The 20,523-nt window shown below is 46.7% G+C and overlaps 2 protein-coding genes across 10 annotated transcripts in view; one reads left to right on the top strand and one right to left on the bottom strand.

The window, feature by feature from the left end:
• Positions 1-8,529, top strand: part of PASD1 (PAS domain containing repressor 1) — a 107,154-nt gene extending 98,625 nt beyond the window's left edge. For 5 of the 6 annotated variants that reach the window (XM_074882818.1, XM_074882816.1, XM_074882817.1 and 2 more), the window contains 8 exons: positions 1,089-1,198; positions 1,697-1,783; positions 2,705-2,863; positions 3,394-3,597; positions 4,448-4,650; positions 5,426-5,518; positions 5,991-6,198; positions 7,431-8,529. In XM_074882818.1, coding sequence (XP_074738919.1) covers positions 1,089-1,198; positions 1,697-1,783; positions 2,705-2,863; positions 3,394-3,597; positions 4,448-4,650; positions 5,426-5,518; positions 5,991-6,198; positions 7,431-7,601 — 1,235 coding nt within the window. In that variant the 3' untranslated portion in view covers positions 7,602-8,529. The remainder of the gene's footprint in view (positions 1-1,088; positions 1,199-1,696; positions 1,784-2,704; positions 2,864-3,393; positions 3,598-4,447; positions 4,651-5,425; positions 5,519-5,990; positions 6,199-7,430) is intronic. The other variant, XR_012630734.1, reaches the window with a different exon arrangement.
• Positions 8,530-16,694: 8,165 nt separating this feature from the next.
• Positions 16,695-20,523, bottom strand: part of TBC1D8B (TBC1 domain family member 8B) — a 38,710-nt gene continuing 34,881 nt past the window's right edge. For 2 of the 4 annotated variants that reach the window (XM_074882276.1, XM_074882279.1), the window contains exons 16-21: positions 20,203-20,443; positions 19,239-19,304; positions 18,862-18,945; positions 18,048-18,104; positions 17,616-17,716; positions 16,695-17,271 (exon numbers count right to left, since the gene is read on the bottom strand). In XM_074882276.1, the coding sequence (XP_074738377.1) occupies positions 16,861-17,271; positions 17,616-17,716; positions 18,048-18,104; positions 18,862-18,945; positions 19,239-19,304; positions 20,203-20,443 (960 nt within the window). In that variant the 3' untranslated portion in view covers positions 16,695-16,860. The remainder of the gene's footprint in view (positions 17,272-17,615; positions 17,717-18,047; positions 18,105-18,861; positions 18,946-19,238; positions 19,305-20,202; positions 20,444-20,523) is intronic. The other 2 variants (XM_074882277.1, XM_074882278.1) reach the window with 2 other exon arrangements.

The raw sequence follows: 20,523 nt of genomic DNA, 5'->3' as shown, positions 1-20,523 counted from the left end.
GTCCAGAGGAGGCCACAAAGATGATCAGGGGCTGGAGCACCTCCCCTATGAGGACAGGCTGAGAGAGTTGGGGGTGTTCAGCCTGGAGAAGAGAAGGCTCTGGGGAGACCTTATAGCGGCCTTCCTGTACTTAAAGGGGGCTGCAGGAAAGGTGGGGAGGGACTCTTGATCAGAGAGTGTAGGGATAGGATGAGGGGTAACGGTTTTAAACTGAAAGAGGGTAGATTTAGATTAGATATAAGGAAGAAATTCTTCCCTGTGAGGGTGGTGAGGCACTGGCACAGGTTGCCCAGAGAAGCTGTGGCTGCCCCCTCCCTGGCAGTGTTCAAGGCCAGGTTGGACGGGGCTTTGAGCAACCTGGGCTAGTGGAAGGTGTCCCTGCCCATGGCAGGGGGGTTGGAACCAGGTGATCTTTAAAGTCCCTTCCAACCCAACCTTTCTATGATTCTATGATTCCATAATAAGTTATGGTATGGCAGCAGAGCTTGGCCATGTGCTGACTCCTCTCTCTTAACCGATTGCCAGTGTGAGAGCAGCTTTCCCCCAGCTTCCCACCAGCTGAGGGTTGTGGTTGCTTGCTGTGACTCAGGGGACAGGAGGTGACTTGCTAAGATGAAGCAATTTGATTGAGCCCTGAACCTCACTGACAAAACTTTTGTTATGGGGTAATTTGGTCCCGATGATAAATCCCTGCAGGAGTGCAGAAGGCTGCTTGCCTTGCTGACGGCTTCATGCCAGCTCCCACGAGTCCCCCAGCCCTGGGGGCAGCAATGAGGTGACCGCAGTGCCCGTGTGTGCAGGGCCATGGGTAGGAGCCGACTCGGAGGGCTTTTCTTGAAACACTTGCCAGTGGGAGAGCGGGAAGGCTCATCTGGAGATACCCGTGGAGGGAAGACCAAAATGGGGCATTAACATCATAAAAGAACCCCATGAGTCAGGCGGGGAGCCAGGGACACCATGGAGTGGCAGTTTGGGGACCCAGTTTGGCAGCGCTTGAGCCACTGCTCATCTGCATAGGTGGAGTTCAGGCTTAGCCAGGGTACCCAGGCACGGGTCTGCTGTATCACAGTAAACCATCTCTTTTCCAGCCACGTCATCCATGCGCCACACGGACACCAGCACACCCACCCGGTCGTCGGTGCCGGGGGGGCAGGCAGAGAAGGCAGCCCTGCGACTGGCGTCAGCTGGAAGCGCTCAGGTCAGTGGTCCCAGCGAGCAAAAACCTTTCTGGTGCCATAAAGAAATGAGCTTGACAAACCTCGGTCTCGCCCTCAGAGAGGCTGGATCCCCACGTCTGAGTGCGCTGGGCCTGAGCGTGGGATTTCCCGGGGCTGTGGGGAACGCTGCCGGCCAGCAGAGCCGGTGGAGAGCTGCTGCAGGCTCCTCTGCTGCCTCCTCCCGGGGCTCAGTTTGCTCCTCCAGGCCAAACGCCTCCTCACACCATGAGCCCTCTTTTCATGGGGTTTGTACACATGAAATGGCCTTTATCCAAAAATGGATGCTGACACCGAGGATTTGCAATTAGCAGGGGGCATGCAGGAGCTTAAACTCTCCCTTCAGACTCATCCTCAGATCTCTACATGGAGTTGTCTAATTCTTCTTCGTAACATGTTCGTCACCAGTACGAGCTGGTGTCACACCAACTCTGCACTAGAGATGCTATGGACCTACAATAAGGCAAAGTTTTCATTTCTAGGCCATAGCAGCTCCTCAAGCCCCTGGTGAACACCTCCCTCAGCATCCCGTGGCTCAGCCGGCAGTCCCCTCTCAGCACACAGTGATGGTACGTCGTTTATTTTTGTTAAACACACTGGTATGGCCAGTCAGCAGGGCTCTAGTTCACTGCTCTTACCTCCTTGCTGGCTAGTCTCAGCATGGGGGCAAGGTTTCAGTGACCTTTCTGTTGCTGTTACTGATTCACCTGCAACAAAATTATTGCAACCACTTCTTTCAGCAAGGAGACAGAGCAGGACACACAAGGTAATAGATTAGAACAAGGTTTACATTTGTCAAAACCGTTGGGGGCTGCTGAAGGGTCATCTCTGAATTGCTAGCAACTAACTACAGGCTGATACGATGCTGAACAGCTTTACTGCCCTGGCAGAGGAAGAGTCTGTTATGGAAGGTTTGAGTTAGGCCAGAAAAAAAAAAAAAAAAAAAAACCCACGAGAAAAATGTGGGAGTCATAAACCAAAACTACGAGGTCTGTCCTCACAGAGCTTTGAGGTCAGTGCAGTACACAGTCAGGCTATAATACAGGGTTTGAGGACGGCCAACGTAGGTGGGAAGGATGGATCCCAGGGTGGGATTACAACCTAACCTGGGCCTGGCACTTGGCAAATATAATTAGCAGCACCACTGAAAGCCCAGCCTGGAGGTGTGGCAAGGGTTTGCATGCAGTGTCTCCCCCAAAATGCAAGGGGTCCAAAGACAGCATGGTGCCACTAAAGGGACAGAGGAGTCCTGTGCATAGGCACTACCTCTGCTCAGGAATTTAACAGACACTGAGTTTGAGCCAGTTGTGCTGCTGCTCTGGAAGTACAGTGGTACTTTGGTTAAATGTCCAATTGACATTTTTTGTCAGCATCATATTTTCTATGCCAAAAGCTGAAAAGCAGTCATTTTCCTGAAGCCAGCATCACTGTGAATGTGAGTAGTATCAGGACTGGTCCTACCCTGTCATCTTGCTCTCTGTTCTCCTCAGCCAGTGTACCATTTCCCGACCCAGCTGGGGATGATGCATCAGCTGAAAGAGCAGCTGGAGGAGAGGACTCGCATACTGCAAGCTGACATCAAGACACAGCAAGAAGAGCTCCACGTCATCAAGGAGCAACTCCAGCTAGTGCAGGACTCCAACCTGCAGGTACCTGCTGCCACTGCCCCCGGCATTCCCAAACCCACAAACCATTTGCTTTTCCTTTGAGCACGCAGATCAGTAACAAAATTGTCAAAAGCATTTAGAAATGAGCTCTGGGTAAATTGGTAGTTTGGTCTCAGATGTGGGAGTAGTGTCTCCCAAGAGATGAGTGGTGTCAGTATCTGCTTAAGTATTGAATCAGTAATTTTCGTGATTTAGGAAAAAATCAATACCAAGCTAATCCGAAGTCCCCCCTGCACAAAAAGCTCGGTGGTTCAGAGGCTGGTTAGTGCTGCTGGATCCCCAGGGCCCTTCCTGCAAAATGCAACAGGCGTAATGGAGCTGGAACGGTGGTGGCTCTGAATAAATGCTTGGGCACAAGCTAACATTTGATTTTCTGTTATTTGTGGTTCACTTTGCCCCTGGATTTAGAGATGTTGCTGCCACAGTGTTGATAGAGACAGCCTGGGAGCTGGGACAGTACCTCCCAGGCAGTACAACTGCTGCGACAGCTCGTGTGTCTCTTTTATTTAAAGATGCTGATGCAGCAGCCGATCCCTGTCGTCTTTAACAACGTGCAACACCCGAGCCCCAGGAGGCCGCCGGCGCCGGGGACGCCCAGGCAGACCACAGCCAAGAAGTCACAACAGCCAGGCCTTACAGGGACGAAGCACTTCTGCAGCACCCACCTGCCGTCACCGCGCCAATTCCTCAGGGACCCCTGCGGCACGGCCGCCCAGGTCTCTGGCTGCTTCGGTGTCTTCATCGTCCCCTTTCCTGGTGTTTAAATACTTGTCTGCCATGTGCCCTCTCCCCGCAGCCCCATGCATCTCCTCTGTGCTGGTTTTGCTGGCATTACGAAATTTGTGTTGAGTCAGTGGCGGATGATGTCATTCAACTGTAAAATAAAAGCCAGGTTGCCTAAAAGCATTAGACCCTGGGGACCGCTGGAGCTGTCCTGGTGACCGGAGAGGAACTGAGTGGGAAGTTTGGGCTCCCATTTGCTTCTGTTTGCTATTGCAACATGGTGCTTGTTCGTAGCCAGTGAGAGTTATGACTTTGTAACATGGGAAAGTAGGCATAACTTTAAAAGACCAATTTTCTTCTGCCTGAGAAGTTTTGGAAGGCAGCTTTGAAAAACAAGTTTGCCATCACTAGACCTAGATCCACTATATAGATGGCCACATCTTCTTGGGAAAGAATTGAGGTGTCCAAAAGCAAAAAAAGATGAAAACTACTGCTTTAAAGGACGGATGAGACGCTTTCTTTGGTGACTTCGGATTTGCACTCCTCCTCTCCTCTTAAGCTGGTCTCTTCTCCCTCGTGCCTTGTGTGCCCTTACCCTGGTACTCTGATTTCTCAAGAGACCGTCTGCTCCTACCACTGGGGATCCCAGCACCTGCTGTGCAGGAGCAATAAATGCAAATGGGTTGGCTGTCCTGCATAGGTATACTGTGCCTACTGCTGTGTTCAGGGAGAATTATCCTACTGTTCCTTCTCATCTTCCCATCTGCATACTGGAAGCAGTTATTTTAGCTTTCTCTTAGGGAGCTTTAAAAACTTATGTGGGTATCTGTGTCTTCATTTCAGGTACAGCAGCAGCAGCAGCACCTAATGAGAGGAAACCATGCCCAGCAAACGTGTCTGCCGGGGCAGACGAGCATTTCAGTGCCCCTCTACAACAACCCCATGGTGTTTTCACAGACACATCCCATCACAGTGACTGCACAGATGACTACTGACAGCAGCGAAAGGCAACCGCAGTCTGACTACAGCCAAGACAGGAGCCTCAGGTGCGAACGCAGCCCTGCTGGGACCATCCTGATGGCAGTGACAGAAAATAGCAATCCCTGGGCAGCGGGGAGGGCAGGCACATCTGGGCTCAGTGGGGTCATGGTCTCTGGATGCCACAGCAGGGGCGTAGGGCTGTTCCCTCCTGCAGAGATCTGGGTTAATGGTGAGCCTGGGGTACGTGCAAACAGGGTGCTGAAATCCCTCAGGAGCCTAAAATCTTTTTCATATATCCATAAATTGTCCATGTAGCTCAGTAACCTTTGGACATCTGCTGCTGTCAGAGGGAGTGAACAGGAAAAACTAGCTGGGACAGCCTTTCCCAAACCTGCCTCTACTTGCTCTGAAGCTCCAGAGTGTCTTTTCTCCAGCCAGGACAAGTGCCATGACAAAGCTGTTTTTCTTCTATACAATGCTAGAAACGTATAAAACATTCAACTGCCCCAAACTATTCAACCACCTTTCAGGGAGGTATCTGCAGACACTGCCTACAGGACCCAGCCGTTTTGAAATACTGTGTAAAGAACCACGATAAACCCTGAAGGTCTCACCATCTATAAAATATATTTCTTACATGAAAGATTTAGCACGTTTCAGCTCACCTCTGTGAGTACATTAGACAAGGTGACAACAAGTGCCTATTTCATTAGATTTTTTTCAGGGTGATGGTTTGCTTGCTCTCAGGGAGGATTTTCAGGGATCTGTTTCTAGAGACTGCCAGTCAGCAGCCTGGACCTCTCCCATCCCTGACCGTCTTCTGTTTTTCTTCCACGGCAGGATGCTGTTGGATCAGTCTATCCAAGCCATGATGCCCTCCTCCAACGGCAGCGGCCAGTCTACGCAGAGCAGTGCCAGCAGGCAGCAAGGAAAGTGAGTCTTTGCTGGCCCTTGCTTTCATGCAGTGTTTTAGCAGGGCATTTTGTGGCACTGAAAATTACTTTGAAAAACTTGTACGTGATTATGCAAACATAAACAGTCTCAGTCTTAAAAGAAAAAGAAGCTCAGCTGGCTAGGAGAAAAAGCAATGAGAATATTTTTTAATTACAAAGAACTTTAAAATGCTTTTAAAAATATTTTTGAACCATTTTCTGGCTTTTGCAAAGCCTAAAATGCCTAATGAGGTCATGAAGGAGATGTACAGCCTTAAAAACCTTAATTTTCTGCAGTTGCAGTCCATGCTTGATGGGAAGGGGGCAGTCTGGGGCCTGTTCTCACTGGGCTCTGCATGCTTTGACAAGCCCTGCTCCAGTCTGGTCCCTGCAGCACCTGGGCTCCCCAGGGCCCGCTCCGGCAGTGGGTCTGGGTTTGGGTTCTCACACTTTATTTTTCTTCCCTGTGGCAGATTCGTTGCAGAGCAGCAGATCTTGCCTCCCCCAATACAGATGCAACCGGTTACCTGTAGTACCGTCCGACCTCCAGCCCCATCACCTGTTTTCTCCCCGTCTCTGATGATCCCACACACCAGCTTCACATCCCACCAGGCAAACGCACCGGTTCATCTCCACCAGTGGCCACAGCAACAGGTTCAGCAGCACCGTCTCTACCTTCAGGTAATGGAGCTGGAACAGGTTTCTGAGGATACACAGGGATGGCTTTGAGGTTGGGTTGGGGGTTTTTTGAAGAAATGGGACTTACCTGGCTGATCAAACCTGGTCAGTGCGCTCACGCGTCCTCCATGCCCATTGTATCTGCATGTACCCAAGTGCTCAGCCTTTCCTGGCTGGCTCTGCACCTATTCAAGGCCGTAATTTCCACCAAACTCAGTTATCACTTAGTGTCCAGAAGAAATACCTGTTTTTTCAAACACCACTTGTCATCCAGAGGAGCTCTGGTGGGAGTCTTGCTGGAGACGTGAAACTTGGTAAGGGATAAGCTCTTTTGAAAACATGCCTCCTGCTGTTAGGTCTCAGCATAGCAGCTGCCATCACTGCTTTCTTTTAATAAATGGATGTTTCACAACACAAATCTCTGGAGAAGGTGATTTTGGTTCTTCAAAGCGCAGCTTCATCAGTGCATGCCAAACCAATGATGCTGCCAAGGAGAGGGGTTGTTGAAATTAGTAATACACTCTCCAAGACTTGCCTGGTTGGCAGAGGTAAGTTACAGTTCTTCAGGCAAAGATGGTAGAAACCAAAGCAGGGGAAGTAGGTACAGCTGAAAGTAACCATGCAACAGGGCTGGATTTAGGTAGGAAACAAATTGTTGCTAGCAAATGTGATCATGAGCTGTCCCCGCTTTGGGGACGTGTTCTTACAGGCTGCACTGAGGTCCTGAGAACTAGCAATGTGGACAGCAGAGTGATGATGCTGGGGGAGATAAATAGCTCCAGGGCATCAGAAAACCAGGCTTTGGTGCCACATTGCCTTTAAGAGGGGGTGAACCAGCAAGTCCAGCTCTTTGGGGTACCAGCCTCAAGGTGATACATGGACGGGGTCGCTCTACAACCTCTTCATTGGTTGCCTGAAGATATTTTTCATGGAAGATGGAATGTGCATGTCCTGCAGATTTTACCTTGTGTCCAAGTAGCTTTTGGAGGTCTCCATTCCTGCTGGGCTCCTCATGGGGCTGGGAGGACCGATGGGTCCTGCTTCCCCTCCATACTCTCCAGACATTGTTAGTCATGCTGATAGCCCCAGCATCCCAAACCTCGATGGGTGGGTGTTACCTTTAGGACTTGGTACTTGCACTCCTGGCTACGAGCCTCAGCATCAGCCCTGCAGCAAGAGAGGGAGCGGGTGGGCGATAGGGCAGGTCTGACTTGTCGGATTTGTGTCTCTGGCAGATGCAAGGTCCTGAGCCGGTGCCTGGGGGTCCAACACAGCGCATCTTCCAGCCCCCCCACCCCCCGCAGCAGAACCCCCTGAGCTACTTCCTCCACCCGCAGCAGCAGAGCCGCCACACGCAGGGCCAGACCTGCAACCTGCCGGACCTGCCCGAGATGCAGCTGCCCTGAGCGCGGGGGCCAGGACGCAGGGACCACCGAGTCTGCAGCCACTCGGCGCCCCGCTGCACGTGGAGGGGAGGACGACACCGTCAGAGCACGGGATGGGTGAGGTCGGGCTCCACGGGACGGTGGTGGCTGGGGGGATGGTTCCCACGGCGGGCGGACGGCTCCGGGGACACCTGGTCGGTCGGGATTTTGCCGGTCCGTGATGCTGCTCCAGTGGCTGTACATGCCCTTGCCCAGCACTGCGGTACAACTGGAAGGCGATGGCTTTCTGGCTGCAGGGAGGTGAGTTATCAGGTCACCGCGAAGATCGCTTTGCAATGGAGAAAACCCTTTTCCATTCAGGACTTCAATGCTGAAAGTCACTGTGAAATTAAGCCCAGCGTTTGGAGCACATACACAGACTGTACTGGTCCGCAGGACGCCGTTGGATTACCATGTACATAACTCGTTTTGCTGTAGTAGGTCCATTGTGGATTTTTTTCCTTTTTTTCTATACCTCAGTCCCGCAATTTTTTGTTTTCCAGGAGATTGGATAATGCTGCTAATTTACATAACACCACTTTTGCCTGAATTTCTTACTGTTGTTATACCAGCTCACATCGCTAGTAAGATATTTGTCATGTTTTATTTTGGTTAACAAGTGCAGATAAATTTGTATGGTTTTTATTCCCTGTAGCCAAATATTTGTCAAGTTACAGACAAAGAATCCTTACTCGTTCTTTTTTTGGTTGTTCTGTTTCAAGTGATGTAGTTGTATATGTTTCTATACATGAAGACAAACAAACAAGCATAGAACAGCATATGACAGCAAACTTTGTGGTTTTGCTAGGTCATGTTTCAATTTGGCGAACCTGAAACATATGATCACAACGACACAAGCGATGTTACAAGCCCGTAGGGTCAGCAATAAATTGTATTTTTGTAAATTGTCACTTTTTAACTATAAGTTTATATTTATGAATTGAGAAAAACAGTTTATTCCTCAGTGGGTGTATAGTTAAGTGTCCCTACTGTTTGTGTGTTTCCAAAGGAAAAATGGAAGTGTACGTTTCTGATGCGTTAGTAGCTGAGTACTAACTTTGGGCACTGTTAGAGCCCAGACATAGGAGATGGGTTAGGCCATTGCTATAAGCTTTGCAAGAAAATGGGTAGTTAGGACTAGGTCCATCTAGCAGCAAAGCTCCATCTGGCAGTCAGGGCAAGGTTTAGAGGTGAGCTACTTCATAACCTCTGTTGAATCCAAACAAAGCGTGCTTTTTTTTTTTTTGCCTTTTTTTTTTTTTTTGGCATTTGTCTGCTTTTTTCTTGTGCAAGCCGCTTTCTTGGCTCGTCACACCACTGTAGCAGGGGACACTGGTGCTTAACAATGGAGCAGCCTTTGGCACAAGCAACCCCAAGCAGCCCTGTCATTCAGGAAAAGGGGGCAAATGGGAAAGTTAGCATGCAAAAAGAATAGGTGTAGCTAATGATACATATATCTACAGCTAGAGATATCTAATGCTGTAGATCTAGCTAGCCAGCTTGCTTTCCCCCACCAGCCACACACCTTTTCTGCGCTGCAGCACTGGGATGATTTCCTTAGCTTTGGGTCCAGGCATGAGCGTGTGGGCTCGGTAGCACAGGAGGCAGAAAAAAAACCTGACTGTTTCAGCCTGACTGCAGCAGCCTGAGTTTCCCGGAGAGCTCAGGAACGAAACGGGGAGCAGGACAGAGCTGCCCCAGACAGCTTTGGCTGCAGCCGTCCCACTGCCTGGCGAGGCGCAGCGTGCCTCACCGCCTGCCCGGCTGTGCCCCGGCTCACGAGGGGCTGTTTCCCACCCGCCGGGTTTTTCCTGGGGAAGGGGATGGGGTTTTGATGTGCCACATTGCCCGTGGTGGGGGGGGGGGCCCGGGCTGCCGGAGCAGGGTACACCCACAGCAGCTGGGAGCTTTTGTGGGGCTGGTGCAAGGCCCTGGGCTGCTTTGATGTTCTGGCCAGGGCAGGGGTGGGCATGTGAACAAAAGCTGTGTGAGCCCCCGGCTTTCCATGGGGTCCCTCCCTTGGCAAGCGCCTCGCAGGGGTTGGCTTTGGCTGGGGCGTTTGGGCACACCCCTCCCAGGGGTGCCAGCGGTGATGGAGTGCAGGGTGCAGAGCAGACGGAGGGGAAGTGCAGCCTCCCAGCCCCCAGAAGTGTTTTGGGGAGCACACTGGGCCATAGCATGCAGCCACGGAGGTGCCAGGCAGCCTTAGGCCTGGGCTTACAGTATGGTGGCTAGTGCCTTGCTAGTGCAGCCGGGCCAGGGCCCGGGGGCACAGGGGTGGCTGCGCAGCTGCTCTTGGGCACAGCCTGAACTGGGCCCCCGCTGTTTCAAACCCCTACAGGTAACTGAGGCTGCAGCAGAGCCATGGGCTGGAGCCACCTCGCTGTGGGAGTGGGACATGGAGCACCAGCCTTGGCAGTGCAGTCCGGAGCTGAAATAACAGCCCCAACGCCCTGGCTCTTAGAGCCCAAGTCCTGGGGCGAGCGGGGGGGGGGTCTTCCCTGCCCCGGGCGGTTTGTGCTGCAGAGGCACAGGAGGGGCCACAGCAAGGCCCAGCATGGAGCCTTTCACGTAGGAAATTTTTTGTTTATTTATTTTTTTTTTTTAAAGCACTATTACTTTTAGGGTCTCCCCATCCCAAGACAGTAGGGTTGCTCACGAGGTTGTGGCAGGAGGGGTTGCTGTATTTTTGGGGAGTTGTTTGTTTTGGGTTTTTTTTTTCCCCCCCTAACCTTGGCACATAATGTTAGTGGTGGGGTGGGGAGGGGGGCAAACACACCTATTTATTTTAGGGCTCTGCTATTGTACACAATTTGTGGCCCGGTGTGGCTGGCAGGAGGGAAAGGCCTTGCATTTTCCTATCTTGCCTGTTAAACCTGCATCGCCCCAACACACCACCGTGGCTGTTCTGCAGTGTCCCATCACTGCACATGAGCCCAGACATGACAGGTGTCAATCAAATGTATCTCAGCCATGGTGATGGTTGGGTCAGGGGCTTTTTATTTTTTTAATGGGTCTTGGTAGGGAGGTAGCCAAGGCAGAGTAGTTCTCTGGCATTGCTGTGGCTTTGAAAGCAAGTCCAACAGAAGAGGTTGGGAAGGGATTGGGGAGGTGGGGGGGGCGGTGGGTGTGCCGGACGGGGCTGTGCCCATGGCACAGCCCTTCTGATGGCAGCACTGGGCTCCACAGGAGGGCTGGGAGGGGGTGGCACTGCCACCCCCCGCTCACAGCCTCTCAGCAAGGAGCACAGGAGGGTGGCAAGGATGTTTACATGTTAGATTGGCCTTGCTAAAACAAGAGACATAAAACGCACTTTATCACGTGCCCGATTCCCCCTTTATTGCCAGTGTCCATCCCAGGCGCCAGCCCGGCTGCTGGCGTCCCGGGCGCTGCCTCGCGGGTAGAGCCGTGTTTTCCAGACATGCTCCAAAGGACAAAATCCCACAGCCCCCTTTTGGGGCTTGCTTGGTCCCTGCTGGGTCTGCCTCCGGGCTGGGGGAAGGCTGAGTCAGGGCCATGGGATTTTTGCCTTATATTGTCACTCACTCTCAAAAAATATATGAATAACTAAATCTCTTTATTCAGGTTGATTTGTATTTGTTTACCTCGGTGTTAGCTATGACCTGTGTTTTTGGGACCCATTTGGAATTGAGAGTTGCTGGTGGGTTTGGTTCACACACCCCTGGGTGCTTATGAGGCAACACAAGTGTGACCTGTGGTGACAAGCAGAAGGAACATGACTGATGCCGCCTGCACCGGGGTTGGGCTCCAGGGTCGGTGTCAATCTATTAGTCATTAATGTTCTGAGGCTTTCTAGTACACAAGCACCTATATACTATATATCTCTCTCTATATATATATAGATATACAGATATATGTATTTTTAATATACATATATGTGTATGTATGTGTATATCTATATATAAAAATGTATATATAGGCCACACAATTCCAGACCTCTGAAAACACAGGCAGCTTTAATTAAGTCTTGCACTTTTAGCATATTTGTACATATAAGCTAAAGCCTGGTGGGTATAATCAGGCTGGTTTGACAAACACAGTGAAAAGTTACTGTATATATTGTATATACTTCATGTAAAAAAAGAAAAAAAAAGAAAATAAGAAAAAATATTAGAATTGAGTATAAATCTTGGTTTATTTTATATGATGTCGAATATAGATACATTTATAAATGTTACTATTCTTAAAAGTATTTTGTAATGGGAAAAAGAAAGTGTCTTATGAAGATGAACAGTAAAGATTTTATTCTTGTCTTGAATCTATGTCCCTGCACAGCTCCATTGAGTGGGAGCCCATGCATTTTGACAAGCTTTAAACAGATTGTACATAGTATTTTAAAAAAAAAAAGGAAAAAAAAAAAGAAGAAATAAAATAATACTTGTAAGACCTCTTACATAGTATATGCTGTTGTTATTCCCTGGGTGGTATGGGTCTGATGGGGATCAGAATCTGCTCCCTGCTCCACAGGAGGCACAAGAGCAGCAGCCGTCGCATATGCGTGTGTATAAACAGCTGCAGGGATGGGGCTCAAGATGGAGATGGGGATTTCCAAGGCCAGTGCCAGAAGCAATAGGGGCGCGTTGCTAAATTAGAACAAGGCCTCAGAGTCAGCGTAGACAAGTCTGCACACAGTAAATGGTTTAATTTGGATGCAAAACCCACGTAACAGTACCGTTCCTGGGCTAACTCACTTGCCCACTGGGCACTGAAGCAAGCCCAGGCTGTATGCAAGGCTAAACTAGTCCTGGGCTTCAAAATCTGGGTCTCCTCTTCATTTTTCCCCCACTTCTGGGGAGGTTGTCATCCTAGCATGGTTTTTGGCTTGGTCCTTGCTTTGAAAAGCAGTGGCTAAACATAGCTTTAACACGACCAGTGCTCTTGAAGGAACTTCTGAAACAGTCCATCATGAGAAATAATAGTGCCTCAAACACAGATTTTTTTTTTTTTTTAAGTGAAACACATTTTTATTTCACACCCCATTTGTCTTACAGTACTTCTGCATACAACACATTGTATAAAAAGCCACCCTGCCAACAGAAACACATGTTGCCTTCTTGGTAAAGTGACAAAGCTATAGCAAAAAAGACAACGTAGCCTATTTTTCTGGAAACAAATTGGAATATTTCTTTATGTTTTAGTCCAGATAACAACTGCAAAAAAAAAATCAACACACAGCTATTTCTTAGTCTCTATGGTAGCAAACTCTTCTAAAATACATTCTTACCTAGCCATTAGCGTGATGAACAAGTGGCTTGTTTTATGAATGGATGGAAACAGAGAGTGCTTTTTCTGAATCACATGGCAGTGACCATTTCCATGTCCTGGGAAATGCTACTGGTTGAATTAGAAGCAGTTCTCCCCCATGGCAGAAAGGGCTTGTACCTTTGTTGAGCTATTCCCTCCCCTCACATGTTCTCACAGCCCTGAACTGAGCACACAGCAAGGTCGAGCAGCCAGCTCCTCAGGGTGGCAGGGGCTGCTGCCATTCTCTGGGAGCGTGGGGAATGGCCACAGGCTCCCCGAGCACGCGCCGTGTTGCAAGAGAGAGGGAGCATCGCAGCTCTGCCGGCCGTCTCCCTGGGCTAAGGGTTACGTTGGACAAAAGGCATCTTTGTGCACAGCGACAATAGTAATGGCCTAGCCACTAGAAGGGACTGTGCAGTGAACGCTAACAGCCACCGAGAATGTTTTGGGGTAAATAACCATGGCATAGCTGCCAAGTCACACTGGTGACACGGCAGCAGGTAGTGCAATTTTAAAACTGTATAAACAGCATCACTAGTTTTAGCAATCTCCTACCTACAACTGTCTAGTTTGTACTGAATGATGCACGTTCATTAGTTCTTATGACTGAACCAAAAAAATAAAGACAGATAACTTCATGAAAATTGTTATAGAAAAAAAAAGAACAGATACGTGAAGTGACACATCAGTACTCACTTAACCACGCTGCTTCCTGTTTGTGAATGAACTGTTCAAAGTTCAAAAACACCTCTAAAAACTTCCATTACAATTTGAATGGAAAGTCCCCCGCTTGGGGAGTAGCTGAGTAATTCTGGGTCAGACGCTGTGCAACTGCCAGACCTCTTGCGAGCACTTCTGCTGAATTCCCAGCTACACGGGGCAGCTGATGCCCTGCAACAGAAGTGTGCACACCCGCAGCGTCCCAATGCAACGCGATGGCCATCGGGGTTCATCTTTGCATCACCAAGAACTTCAGATGGCCAAAAAGCTGTATCGCATGGCGATCTCTGTCCCCAGATAAGGCCCCAGGGCTTTAAAGTCAAGGCATCACCCTTAGGGACTGAAGAGAGGGTAAGAGCTTCTATTGCTCCAGCTCCCCCCATCCCAGCTGACCCTGCACGTCTCTGTTAGCCAGCCGACCTCCGCAGCAGGAAGGGAAGGAGCTAGACCCTGACTCCAGAGTTACCCTGTCACAAGCAAAGCACAAGTGTCCCTCAGTGTTATGGCACACTGGAAGCAGCCCAGCAAATGCACTTCTGGGCCACGCTGGCATTTGCTACATCCTGCTCTCCCCCGAGGGTCAGCCCCTGATCCACAGCTCCAAAAGAAGAACCTGCCAGTTGGGCAGTTGCCTGAGCGCCGCCAGCCTGCTGGGAGTGACCTTGCTCTGGCCTCGGGCCTGCTGAGGCTGGATGCCCGGCCACTCTGACTACTCCTGCTGGATCAACCCGCACGTGTATTACAGGAATGATTTAAAGACATCACCCTTTTTGGAAAAAAACAGAAACAAATTGAACAGAAAATCCATGCGGTTACTAAAAGCTAGTCTTCCCCTATATATCCTAACTTCTCACCTTAAAATCTATTTTTTTATATACATATATATGCTGGTAATCTCTCTTTATACACAGATATGATAGCTGACATGAGCTACTACATAATTGCTAATGGCCCTACAGTCTCTTGGATTGAATTGAAATAAACTATATAAATAAACTAATAGAAAATAGTGTTTTTCAAAGGTGCTCAAGTAATGTCACAAGGCTATTGTATTTTGCAGGTTCCTTCAGTACAGTCTTCTGTACTTAGATCTTAACATCTCGGCTCTCAAAACTCAATGACATTTTTTGGTTGAGACTTTCATATCTCTGTGCTACCCTGCTTAGCAAATAGTTCATAGCTTTGACTGCTTCTTGAAATGAACAATAATCCATCATAAACCTGCAAAAGCTTTTCGGATGGGCAGCTGCATCTATTTTCATGGGGCTCCATTAATTTCGGTACAGCTATTTGCAGAAGAATTACTCACTGAGCAAACCTTATCTGAGTACGTCCCGGACTAGAACTACATCATCTGCTCTGTATTACTAAAACAACATTAGGAAAACAGTGAGTAAATACACTTTAAAAGTAACACAGTGTTGCCCTACTTTGCTTCAGAAACACATCCGTATGAATGGATGAATTAGTTTTTATATTTTACACATAAAAATACAAATCAGTATTATATTCTATCAAGTGTAACTACTTTGTGAAGGCTTCTGAAAAAAAGCTTCATTTCTTACATATATGATATAGTTTTTGGAGTTACTGTTCATTCAATAAAACTTTATTTTACAATAATACCTGAGAGTATGGGGGAGAATAGAAGAAATAATTAATAAATTCATTGCTCCTGATCAAAACTGTATTTTTTAGAAGCAGCATGGGAACTTTAACACCGATTGCAATGATGGTATTTCACCAAGTGCTTGTAACACAAGTCAGAATTTCATTTTGTTCTTTATTCATGTTAGTATTGCAAGAAAAGTGTCATTGAATGATATCATCCCCATTCTGCTTCTTTACAAAAAACATGCACAGTACAAAAATAATGCTGCTCTGCGGAGAAAGATTGTCACACAGGCTTTAGAAACAGCCATTTTAAACTAGTTTAGCAGAGTCCCTGTTTACTTTTTTGTTGCTGTTAAAATACAAGCTCTTCCCCTCCTTCTCTAAACCCATTCTAGCACCAGCTACTGCAGGTTCAAGTAACATTTATCAGCATTAACACTGGCAGAGCTTGCCTCCACAGGATCTTTACTGTATCATTTTTTTATATATTAAAAATTTCAAGTCAGATTCCAGAGGATTTTCTTGTTGCCATGAATCCTGGCAGATAGAAAATATTACAGCAGCAATAATCCAGAGCGCTATAGTTAGGAAACAATAATTACTAGGTTGAGGTATGGACTCAGGGTAGGCAAAGGAGCAACTGCAATCTGTCCCTAGCTGTTCAATAGCCAGCATTCAGCTAACTATGAAGCAGCTAAAGATGGTCTGTGCTTGGGCTTTCCAGACACAAAAAAACCTACATTTCATCAACATGCTCCTAAGAAGCCAACAATGGCTCCTCTTGCGAGATGAATGACAACCACCACATGATCAGACAGATTTAGCCACTGCTTTCCCTTGATCTCAACAATCTGTACTAGCTTTTGCATCTGTGTGCAGCCTGGATGACCAAACAAGCTTCCATCCTTTTCATCGGTATTGTAGGATGTTTGGTAGGAAAATGGGAGAGAGAACTCATATATAGGCTGAGCTAGAAAAGCAGGAAACCAGGTGTTTGTTGCAAAAACTGAGACTTGGGCTGGGAGAATGCAGTCTGCAAACTGCTGACAAGGGGCTGGAATTTGCAAAAGTCCAGGACCACTGGTAACACCAAAGCAGAGGAATTGAGAGCAAGACAACTGCCTTCCCTAATCTCATGCTCTTGTGCCTACCACAGCCTCCATTCTTAGTCTTGACACCACTTTGATCCCAGTCTACATGCAAGTTTGGAAATAACTAATTAAACTAACCTGGAAGACAACCTCTAAGCTGTCAATACTCCTTTTAAGTGAAAACAGCTGGAAGTCACTCCTTTCATCACAGTAATAGAAATGAACCTGGAGAGCACACACTGTAACAGCTGTCATTTGATAGGTTTGCAACAGGTCACATCCAGTATTTCCAAGCAATGTTGCATATTTTAATAACATGGTAAAGACAGTTTATTATTCAGTCCTTTTTTTTGGAGTGAAACTTATGAACAATGCAAGAAAGTGATTGTGCTTCAAACTATTTTTATTTACATTACATACCAGTAATCTGATACTTAAAGCTAACTCTTCAAACTCCATTCCCTATGTAAACACCAGACTCAAATTCCATAGTAACAACCTTCATTTGTAAGTGCTTTATGTGGTTAATTCAGAGTCAAAGGTAAAGAAAATTACACTCTGATTCTTGCCTTAAGTTGTAAATTTTTAGCACTCTCTATTTTAACTTTTATGTCATGAGGTTTCTCAAAAAATCTGACAAAGGCTGGCTCATTTAATAAGGACGCCAGAATCTGTTCAAAGGCAAAAGACCATTCATGGTTCCCTCTCAAACTCTGTGCTCTGCTGCCTTCAGTCTGCTCAGAGCTGCTTTCCTCCTGCCCTTTCCTGGGGATTTCAGCAGGCACCTCCGTAATGGCAACTGGACCTTTGACTGGTGATGTGGGACTCTGCAGCCTTCTCCCAACTTCTTCCATTTTCAGCAGGAGGCTGGTAACCACCGCTATAGCCCGATATAACAGTTCCTCCTCAGGATCCCCATGGAACAGATTGTACAGAGTTTTTGAGAACTGGATGAACTGAGACTACAGAGAGATACAGAGGAGACTATTCAGAGAACAGAACACAACCGTCCTGTTTCACTACACATTGTGACCTCAATCCAGTGCCTGCTGCTGCTGGGCACCTGGTACAACTGCTCTAATGACAACATGGGTGGGGACCAGCCCTGATAAACTAAGTGTGTCTGAAAGTCCCTCTCTTCATAAGCTTACAGTTACAGCAGTTTAAAAAAACCCCACAGTCTAATGATTAATATGAAGGTCTGAAATTTAAGGGATCCTACAAATCCTTTAGAAAACTACTAACAGAACTTAAAGGATACACAACAGTCAAAAATAGACTTAAATAAGATTCAGACAGACTTTACCTGATTCATTCTTGGCAAATCCTTGATGTTTTCTTCTTTTTTAAGAAGTTCATCTTGCCATTGCTTCAGATATGCCTGAATATCAACCTTCCCCTTCCCTACTTGACAAAAAGAAAAAAAAAAAAAAAAAAAGAGAAAACAAAAAAAGAAGTGAACAAACAAGAACTAAGAGCTTCCTATGAGGGATGATAAGCTGAAGAACAGGCATCCTCAATGTCGTTCCTTCTCAACAGAGCAGTGGGGCCAAGGACTAAAAAGGATCAGAGTTTTCATTACCCTCTCGCAGCCTAGGACTATACTTATAGAAGTGAATATAGCGTTAGCACTACACTAGAGATGACGTTAGGCAGTATACTTTGTCACCACACCATTTCCCAGCTCTACTCCCCCAAAAGACACACAGTTACCAAATGTGTCTCCAGGATTCTTTACCTTTTTCTGGGCTGCTCTTCAAAGAATCACTTTCAAGACTATCCCCAACAGATGAAACTACAATTTACGAGAAGAAGAAAAAGTTATTTCTTTGAGAAAGGAGGACCAATGGTTCATTTCCTTTTATCAAAAATTCCTGCCTAAAGGAGCAAGACCCTAACCAACCCCTGTGTTCTCATAACAGGTTAGGCCAAGAAGAAACCACATGGTAAGATCTGTATACTTACTATAAAAATAGAAGCCACCATGAGGCTGGAGATCACAAAAGAAACTGCCATCAGTTATATCAAGCAAATAATCTTCATGATGTTCACGACCCATTTCTTAAACAGTGGTGAGAACAGTACCCATATATTACAGACAAGGTACTTCTGGATTTTTAAAAACCAAAAGGGATGTCTTCCAAAGAAGTAAAACTGCACAGCTTTCCAAACAGAATATTTTATCAACTCCATAGACTCCACAAAACTTTTCAGCTTACTTGGTTTGAAATGGAAACAAAGGATTTTGAAACACTTGTGCATGTGCCCCAAAATAATTATGGATTTGGATATTTTATTTCTTGAGGCACGAAATATCATTCCTTTATGCCTTGAATGCAAAAGTGAAATGGCCATCGCTTCAACAACCACTGCAACAGGTTGCCTACTATGCTGAAAAATGCTGACCAAATAAATACACTCCCCTATTTCCATGCAATTCCCCTATTTCCAGTTACTAGTTTTCAGAAAAGCGCTCCCCATTTTTCACCAAGAGATAATGAATAGATTCCTTCTAATATTCTGCAGGCAAAGCCTCACACTCTGGAGCTTACCACTGAGTTGGCTGAAGTGGATTAGTTCTTCTTTTGAAAGATCACCACCTTTGGAAGGGCTTAGAGATTCTACTTCAGTAAAAGCTGCAATAAATAAATGAAGTGGGTTTAGGGCTCCCAAGCATTACCCAAAGCAGTGATAAAAACCAAAAGCTTTGTACAGACAAATGGTCCCTATCAAGAGAAATTGTGCTGGAGCAGATTAAGTCCTTCCAAAGAATACATCACTATGGAAGATCTGTATTATAGTTACGGGACTGTACTGTAGCCAGGACTGGTGACAGTAGGAAGAAAAGTAAAGCTAAGAAAAAAAAAAACATGCAAAGATGATAAAAGCCAGGAACAGGCCTCCCCAAATGCCACCACCTCTCACCTACCTGGAGGGATGTGCAACTTAAAAAGAAGCTTGAGTTTGTCAGTGAAACTTCCGTTATACATGGTATCTGTTAGAGGAAAGAGGCAAGACAGTCTGTTCAACTGGACCAAACTTTAAAAAACACCCTCTTAACCTAAACAAATACAACCCAGGGAGGCTGGAACTGCACATGTGTCCTACCTTACATGGAGTATAATTAGACAGGATTAGATACTGCCTTAAGGAAAGCAGTATCACCTGCAGCTGAGCCTGGGCTTTGCCTACACTGAGGAAAGCACACTAATAATGTCTCTGACTTACTAAAATGAAACCACAGCACCAAAGAAATAGTGTCTTCTCAGCATTTTCCCTTAAATGTTTGTTTCCTGAACAATGTCGCTTTGAAAACAAGACGAAAGGAACAGAGTAGTAAGTCAAGAAAACTTTCAGTTCCCCAGAGATATAAGGCATTGGTCGTCTTGCACGATCTGTGTATGAGATGGCTTAGTATGAGGAAGCATTTATCATCAACCAAACAGGCTGGGCAATGAGATCATACCATTTCCTAACTTTCTGACATTTTGATGGTAAAGTCATGTTTAAATTTAATCTCAAATAGCAGGCTATTCTCCAGGGGATTAACACCTCCGGAAAGTTACTAGTTTGTAAAGCCTTGTGTTAGCTACTTTATGGTGAAATACAGACAAGAAAATGAAAGCACAGTTCCGTAACTTCAAGCCTTTATAATTCACTAAATAGTGTAGCTCCCACTCTCAAGCTTATAAATGTACTTTGAGCATTTGGCTTGCCATTTAAATAGTCTTTGCATTTAATGTCACATGATAAAAATCAGACTATTTGATCCTAAGTTAAGAGGCTAGTCTCCTTAGGCTCTTTATAAAGTATAGGGAAGGCGATATACTCCAGGACTATTCCCAAGATGGGAGTTCCCTTGTGAATGTGCTACATATGTGTTGTTCTCATACCAAAAACACAGGCAAATTGTTTGAAGTTTATCAGACAATCAGAGCTCTCATCCATCAGTCTGAATGTCCACAATGCAAGCGAGTCTCTGTTTGCACAGTGTGACCAGGGGCTCAAGAGGTGACAGAGAACCCTGAATTGCTGGCAATCAATCCGATACTGGTCAAGATATGGCAGACTGGCATCATGATGTTGCAAGACAGGACTATTTACGTTCCAATAACAGGAAAGAAAGTGCTCCTTCTGCAAAGGAAAGATAAAATGTTAGATTTTCTGAAACAACAACTCTCTCTGAGTGAAAGATGTGGGAAGTTATGTAATTT

Source organism: Strix uralensis, chromosome 13 (genome assembly GCF_047716275.1).
Source record: "Strix uralensis isolate ZFMK-TIS-50842 chromosome 13, bStrUra1, whole genome shotgun sequence".
In the NCBI taxonomy this organism is placed as follows: domain Eukaryota; kingdom Metazoa; phylum Chordata; class Aves; order Strigiformes; family Strigidae; genus Strix; species Strix uralensis.
Note: the sequence above shows the minus strand (reverse complement) of the source record. Positions and strands in the feature narration are given on the sequence as shown.